Here is a 7,967-nt window from a genome sequence, read left to right on the forward strand (position 1 = left end):
TACAAGCCCCGGAGGCCTCGCCTGTGCAGCCAGCGGCTCCGGTGTCTGAATCGGTACTGCTGGGGGGCTCTCCCCGCCCCCAGCTCTCCTCCGACTTCGGGGTTCCCAGACCTCGCACTGCCCCCCCCTCCTCTGCCTCAAGCCCCCTCACCTACCTGTTGGGGGAGCAAAGCCCTCAGCTGTCTCAGAGGCACCTGGATTCAGCGGGCCCCACAGCTGTTCCGTGGAAACACACCCCACCCAGAGAGATGGTCACCCCCACACATTCTACCCCAGAAGTGTTCTGGGCCTCTGCCCGGCTGCCACCAACCGAGGCCCGAGCACAGTGCCCGGTTCACTCAGGACCCTGCGGCTGTACAGCGGCGAAGGGGAAGTGCGGGCTGTAGACCTCACATGCAGAAACCAGGTGATAGGTCTGCCAACCGCAGCTCTGTAGCCCCGAAACAAGCACAGGGAGTGTAGGGGTCTCTCTGAAATGCAGGCACCCCGATACCTCTCTGAGAAGGACGGGGCGCCAGCTGGGGCGGTGACGTCTCGGTGCTGAGCCAGGCCCTGCTTCCGACGCTGACCTGCTGTGGATGAGGGCAGGTGGACTTCCAGGCCGCTGGGGCTCCTCGCGGCTGCCGCTGCCACCTCCTGCCGGACCCTCAGGAGATCTGAGGAGGGGGCGGCAGCAGCAGTGACCCAGAGGCCAGCCCCCACCAGGCCCTCACGTCCCCCACACCCTGTAGTACACTGGCCAAGGACGCGCAGACCCGGAGCACATTCTCCCACCGACCCTGCTGGTTCGTCACCGGGACAGAAAGACAGACGAGCAGAAGGCCATGGGGCAGGGCCGACACCAGACATCCGAGCGCAAGGCCCGCTGGTGGCACCCACCGGTCTTGGGAGGGGGGCCAGGTGGGCATTTGTAAGGAATATGGGGATGTCAGGAACAGGAAAGTGGTTGGGATGGAGAGAGGGAAAGGTCTCACGCAGGGGAGTCTGGTGGTGCAGGAACCAGAGTTGAGACTGCCGAGAGCAAGGCTGCAGGGCCCGTGAGGGGAGGGGTCGTGCAAAGGCCCCAGAGTGAGGGCAGTGGGACCTGTCCAACAGTTGGGGCGGGTCTCCAACCCCCTCCTAGGTAACACCCGGGCCCACTGTGCGGTCTACGCACTCTGCTCCCAGCGCAGGCCGGCGGAGCCGGCCCCAGGCAGGGCAGGGAAAGCAATTAAAAAGGAAGATTTTTAAATTATTAACATTTGGTGAATTATTCAGGCTCTCGGTGCCTGACTGCCCTGGGGGACAGTGCCTGTGTAAGGAGAGGAAATCCGGCCCGTTTTCCCAGCACCTTCTCACCCAGTTCCAGCCAGAAAAGGCAAGCCCCCGGCCCCAGCCCCCGGACTGGGGTCTGCAAAGCTCGGGTGCAGCTGGACAGGGTGCTGGACTGTGCCCTCGCGGTGGCAGGGGGGCTTCCAAGCGTCCCATCTGGGAGCTGGGTGGGATGGGCATGGCACCTCTGGCTGGAGCGCCTTCTGAGCACTGGTGAAGGCCGGGCGGCCAAACCTGAACCGTCGCCCATCCTGCTTCTGGACGGACGTCCACAGTGGACGTTCAGGGGCTGACTGCTGCCCCGCTCTTGGCCTCCCCGAGGAGGGGCCTGGCACTCGCCAGACGGAGCCGTCCAGACCAGGGGCCACAGGGCCCTGCGTGCGCTGGGCCTGGGGAAACCCCCACCTCCCACTCTCGTGTGGGCTCCCGAGACTTAGCTTCCTCATCTGTGAAGTGACAGTGGCCATTCGAGGCCCAGTTGGGAGAGTCTGTGGGAGACCTGTTGGGGGGGGACTCCCCCAGATCCACCCAAACAAGCGGCTGCTTGGGCAGAGGGAGGAGGAGGTGGGCCTCGTTGCCCACCTACAAGGGCTTTCGAGGTTTGAGGGGCCAAAAGACCTGCATCCAATCCCAGCCTTGGTGTCAGCAGCCAGAGACCCCAGGGCCTCTTTGCAGGGTGAGCAGAGACCTCTGGGGGCAGGGAGAGCCCAGTGCACGTGTGGGCTCTCATGCTGGGGAGGGGCTACGTACCGTGGCCGGGGAGGCCCAGGTGGTAGAGACGCTGAGGGTCCTCAAAGGTGCCGGCCTCACTCAGGGCGGATACCAGCCGGCGGTAATGGTCCTCGGGGGCCATGCCGGGCCCTAGTTCCGGAAGCAATGGACCCTCTGTGTTGGGCAAGCACAGGAGAGGGGGTCTTCCCCTTCAGATACAGCCGAGGGGGAGAGGCAGGGGCTCCCCTCTTAGAACCTGCTGCTGTGCTGACCCTGCCCTGCAGAGGGTCCGGGCTGTCCCCCTTCCTCTCCAGTGCCTGTGCCTCCACCCCCCGGGGGTCGGGCTCACACCTTGAGGGGACTTGCTTCGGGCCTTCTTCTCCGAAGGGCAGTCACCGCTGATGTGGGGGGAGCGGCCCAGCCTCTTGCCCAACAGGTCACCTGGGGGAGGGCAGAGTGAACCCCGCCCTGCCTCTCAGGGCTCGAAGGGGCCAGGGCGGGAACAGCTCAGGCCCACCCCAATACCGGCCTCAGTCCCAGCCCAGCTCCAGCTCAGCCTGGAACCACACCCCTCATTCCTCAGGGGTGCCTGTGGGTCCTGGCCAGGTTAAAGCCGTGCCCAGCCTGGGGTCCCTCGTGCGGGGCTGGGACAGGGCGAGGGCCTGGGACGGTCCAGACCCTGGGCTCTGGACTGTGTGTGCATAGATACGATGGGAGATCCACAGCTACGGCCTCAGGTAGCAACTCGGGACCCCACAGGTGCCATGCTGCCCGCACCAGCCAGACTAGTCTCCTCTGCAGGGTAAGGAGCCTTCCTCAGCACCCTGATTTGACTGGGAACCAACCTCTCCTCCTAGGGTACAGGTGAGGACCGGCAGTGCAGGGTCCCGTGCCAGGGTACCCAAAGCTCTTCCTAGAGGCCACAGACCCCGGCACACCTGCCACACCCATTCTTCCTGGGCCCCTGCCCCCAGGCCACATCCCTCACTGCCCCCAGAAAGCCCGAGCCACCACCCTGGCCTGGCCTGTCACACACATGCCCACCTGCCCGGCTGGGCTAAGCCCCCAAGGGCACCAAGCAGCCTTACCCACTGCGTACAGCCCCTCACGTGGCCCAGGCCCCGCCCCAGCCCCCCCCGCCCCAACCCTGCAAAAAAACATCCAAACCATACTCATCCATCCCAGCCCCTGCACCCAGACGCCAGGCTCCCTCCCGAGCCCAAGGCCTGGGAGGTCTCTGCGGAACAGCTCAGCAATCGGCTCGGTCTCCTGGACCCACCACAGTTACCTACCCTAACCCACCACAGAGCTGGCCTCCCGTCCAGACCCCGTGCTCCTGGCCCCCTCTCCATCCTCACGGGGCTCTGGGTGGGTGAGGGGCCCGCCGTGACACCTTGGCAAGGGGAGCTCCCGAGAAGCCCGGCCGTCAGCTCCAGAGTCTAGTTCCTTCTCCTTATTCCTTTAATCTGTCATTTTTATCAGGTGGGGAAGTGCGCACAGATCAATCTGCACTTTACAGCTGACAGAATGGTGCTAATAACTTATTGATCTCGGCTACCTCCTGCCACTGGCCAGGGCCCAGGGGCCTAGCCCCAGGCCTTGCCCCGGGAGGGACGAGGGACCGCCCAGACGAAGGGTCCTACCTCAGTGACCTAGCAGGATGGGTGGGGGGGTGCTCAACCTGCACAAGGCCCCTCGGGAAGCCAAAGGGTCTCCGGCCAGCAGGGCCAGCAGGGCTGCAGTGTCCAGCTGTGCCAGGCGGGAAGGTGGGTCTGGGCTGGGTCCACACCTGCTGCCCGAACCCCACCCTGTACGCACGCCTCCTGAACCCAGAGAACGACCCAGGGCTCCCACCTCCCTGTGATCTGTTTCCCATTTTCCACGCTGGGGGTGGGGCTCCTCTCTGCCTGGGAGAGGTGCTGGGGAGCACCTGACTGTGGTGGGGGGGGGACCCACAGTGAGAACCAGGCCCATGGCTGCAGGGGGCTCCTGCCGTGGGGGTCTGGGGCTCACCAGGCCCTCATGAGGCCACATCTACTCACAGGCACACCCGGGGCAGCCAGAAGCAGACACACACACGGTCGCCAGAGGTCTGCAGGGCCGCCCCAAGCCCTTTCCTCCCGACCCTTCCCACCCGGGTAAGAACAGGACTGACACGTGCTGCTGGGGCCGAGGAGGTGAAGGCGGGCGAAGGCCTCCACCCAGGGGCCGGCCGCAGGACGTGGGAGCCGCTGAGAAGTGGAGTCCCGAGAGGAGGGCAGGGCTCGGGCGAAACCTGGACACACGTGGTGCCTCATGCAGACCACGTGGGACCCCCGAAGTGCTCATATGCGGGCCCTGCACCTGAGCACAAAGAGTGAGGGCACCCTGACACACGCGTGTCACACGGGCGTGAGTGGATACCCAGGCCTCTGGCCGGGTCCGGGGCGCACACGCGCACTCAGGCCACGCACCATGGGGAGGACTCCACGTGTGCAGGCAGCAGGGGGCCTGGCGGCTCAGAATATCTCAACCACTGTGGGGCTCCGGAGGCTCCCCAGATTGATGGGGCAATTCGATTTTATCAGCCGCCTGCTCCGCCCCCAACGCGGCTCCAGAAGCAGCACTCCCCCAGAGGCCTACCTAGGCACAGGCACACCTGGAGGCCCTGATGGGGGTACTCAGGTGTCCCAGGACGGTGGACCATCCCCTGCCCAGCCTTCCTGAGAGCTGCAGCCACTGCTGGGAACTTCCCGGGTTTGCCCTGGTCCATAGGGCAGCAAGGGACCCCTGCCACCTCCTCTCAGCAACCCCCCCACACCTTCAGCCCCAGCTCAGCCATGCCGCCCACTCTCTGCAGTGGTGCCTCGTGGGTCCCCAAGTTGTCCCTCCCTCTGAGCTCCTGCTGTCACCAAGAGCCGCCCCTCCTCAGGGACAGAGCTCCTGGGCCAGCACCCTCCTGCCCCACCCCTGCAGAGGTCCAGGCCCCAGCCCCCCCCTCTCTCAGGGCACGGCCCCCTTCCCTCTCGGGGCCCCTCGCTCTGTGGGGTCGGTGGGTACTCCGTGCGTGCAGAGCGTGTCCCTGCCCATCCGGGAGCCACTCCCAGGTGTGCACCTCGGAGCCTCCGTGAGGCCTGCCCTCCCTGACTGTCCTGCCTTCCGCTGCCCCTGGGGCCTCCGCCGCTCCAAGCCCCCTGCAGCAGCAGCCACGGTGGAGCCACCGCCTCCGCCTTCTGTCTGCACGGCTGGCCGGGATTAACACAATTACCATCACACAGAGCCCCGGGGGACAGCCGGCCTCGCCCCCTCCCGCCGCCTCCGCTGGCCTCCCTGGCTGCCCGCCAAGGCTGCTGGGGGCGGTGGCGGCACCCAGAGCCGACGGGCAGAGACGCAGGGAGGGCCGTGGGGCGGCCGTGCTCTCGCTGAGCTGCCTTGGCTCCGGCAGCCCCGTCCTCGTCCCCCGCCACCCCACCCGCTGCCGGCACTGCCCTGGCCCCTCACCTGCGGCTCCCAGGCCGACCTCCACGCCGCCTCTCTGGAATTCACAGCGGCTCTGATGCTCGGGCATGACGAGGTGGCGGCTGCGACGCAGGCTGGGTATGAGGGTGGGAAGGTCGCTGTCCTGGCTGCAGCGAAGCAGACGGGGAAGGTGAGACCCGGTGGGGCTCCTGACTGAGCTCGCGTGTAAGCGCTGTGAGTATCTCCATTCCCTGGTGGGTGTGGGCTCTCACCCTGACCCACGCAGGCGCCACCTGGGCCCACCAGCTCCTGCCGAGTGTCTGCTGGACGTGGAGGCCTTGCCCTCAGACCCCACTGCTGCTCCCAGGGAGGGTCTGTCTGGAGTGCAGGGCGGGCCCTGTCCTGCAGTGCTCTCTCCAGAGACCGGCCACGGTGTCCCTGCCTCCTGCCTCGGGGGGGCCTGCTCCTGGGGTGTAGGCTGCCAGAGGGGCCCAGCACTCACTCCTGTGTACGTGCTAAACTTGCAGTCACCCCACGGACTCTCGATTTTTTCAAATAAGGAAACCGAGGTTGAGAGCAAAGTCTGCAGCCAATGAGGTGTGCGCGCGTCCAGGGACACACATGGGCGCACGCACACTCACCCAGGCCTGCAGACACACACAGACAGACGCGCACCGCGGTCCCCGGTGTGCCCGTGCTCAGGACACTCTGTTCTCTCCAGGGTTCCCCGCCAAGAACCCTGGGATGAACACAAATTTAACTTTGTTCCCTCATTTCTCTTACTGTCAAAAGAGCTCAATGCCTGTATCACAGAACCCCAGAGAAAAGAGGGAGGGAATGGTCCCCCAACCCGTTTGCTCTTGGGGCTCTGAGAGCATCTCCCTTAGCACAGGGAAGGGCCACTCGCCACCTTGCAGATGCAGCCAGGAGTGGCAGGAAGTTGGGATACCATAGAAGAGGAGCAGGGACGGACCCCAGCCCGCCCTGTGACACCCCAGCGCTCCCTCCCCAGCACCCTCGCTCCCCAGCCCACCCTGTGACTCGCCAGCGCTCCCTCCCCAGCACCCTCGCTCCCCACCCCACCTGTAACGGAGCAGCCTCCTGTCTGGGCCACTGCAAGGGGGGCCTCCACTGAGTGACCTGGGAACCAACCCTAAACCTCATTAAATAGCCCCCAGCACCCCTCCCCCCAGCCTGGGTGGCTGGAGCGCGCTAATCCAGAGCTGGCCCCTAAGCAGATCAGTTTCAGCTCCGAAGCATCCAGGTCTGGGCTCTAGAGCCTCTGGGAGACCCTGACGCAGGCTCTCTCCCACCCCCAACCCCCTTTCCCTGGAGGCGAGAAGGCCCCCGCCATGCAAACAAGAGGGCAGGTGGGGTGGGAATAAGTACTTTATGGGATTAATTGGCAGCAATTCTCACCCCCTCTATCATCCTCATCAATGCGGGGGCGGGGTGGGGGGGTGGAAGAGAGAAGTGCTGTCCTCAGCACCAGGGAGGGGCGGCGGGTGCCTAGTGGCGAGGCTGCTGCCGCCATGGAGCTCTCCCTTGAGGGGACCCCCTTCTGGTGTCCCTAGGACTCCTGCAGGAGGGGGACCAACTCCCCAGAGACTGAGGAGTAGGGTCAGGCCCCATCAGCTTGCTCCCCATGAGTCCTCAGCCGAGAGCCCCACGCAGGGACTGGGTCTGCCCCCCTCACCACCACCGTGGCCAGCAGTGCTTTCACTCGTTGGTCATTCAGGCACTGGAGGTGCTGCAGCCCTAGGGAGGTGAAGCCTAGTGGGAAACAGGCCACAGTCCACCCACCAAACCCCTGCTCCCTGCCTTGGGGGTCTGCCCCATGGGCCCCAGGAAACCTGTGTGGTCATTCCGTCATTCACTTTACATAAAGCCTGGTGTCGTTCACGCCAGGCTTTATATAAAGAACAGCTAGGAAATTTTGTACACGCCAGCCTGAATACGTGTGAACCCTCAGACCCCGTCTCCCCGTGAGGGGCCCTCGGGTTCCTCCAGTGCCTGCTGTACTGTCCAGCCCTTGTCCACCTCCGGGCCAGCTCAGGGGCCTCGGGAGGGCAGGGGCCACATCTCCTGCCTGCTGCCCAGGATGCAGGGGGCCTAATGGGGAGCTCCAACCAGGCAGGTGGTTCACTGCAGTCACGCAGACAGAGGGACGGGGACGAATGGACCGACGGATGGAACCGATGGACAGACAGACAGATGAAGATCGATGGATGAAGTCAGATGACCAGACAGACGGAGGTGGACAGACAGACATGGACAGGCGCTACTGGACCGACAGAAAGGATGGCAACAGCAGACAAACAGATGGACAGAGCCTGAAGTACAGACAGCAGACTAGAGACAGAAAGACACATGGACAGGGCCAAAAGGAGCCAGGAAGAGACAAAGACAGAGCCGGGGTGGGGGCAGTGTGAGGCTGCTGGGCCGTGTGCTTGCCCAGCCCTCCCTGGCCAGACGCTGGGGTGTGCAGTGGGGGGCTGGCGGCGGGG

General features: G+C 65.0%; 1 protein-coding gene across 1 annotated transcript in view; it reads right to left on the reverse strand.

Moving 5' to 3' along the window:
* Positions 1–7,967, reverse strand: part of SAMD11 (sterile alpha motif domain containing 11) — an 18,833-nt gene that overhangs the window by 2,373 nt on the left and 8,493 nt on the right. Inside the window, exons 5-8 of the mRNA XM_024760297.1 lie at positions 5,503–5,627; positions 2,374–2,463; positions 2,062–2,196; positions 494–656 (exon numbers count right to left, since the gene is read on the reverse strand). Coding sequence (XP_024616065.1) covers positions 494–656; positions 2,062–2,196; positions 2,374–2,463; positions 5,503–5,627 — 513 coding nt within the window. The remainder of the gene's footprint in view (positions 1–493; positions 657–2,061; positions 2,197–2,373; positions 2,464–5,502; positions 5,628–7,967) is intronic.

Source organism: Neophocaena asiaeorientalis, unplaced genomic scaffold (assembly GCF_003031525.2).
Source record: "Neophocaena asiaeorientalis asiaeorientalis breed wild unplaced genomic scaffold, Neophocaena_asiaeorientalis_V1.1 scaffold489, whole genome shotgun sequence".
NCBI classification, from domain to species: Eukaryota; Metazoa; Chordata; class Mammalia; order Artiodactyla; family Phocoenidae; genus Neophocaena; species Neophocaena asiaeorientalis.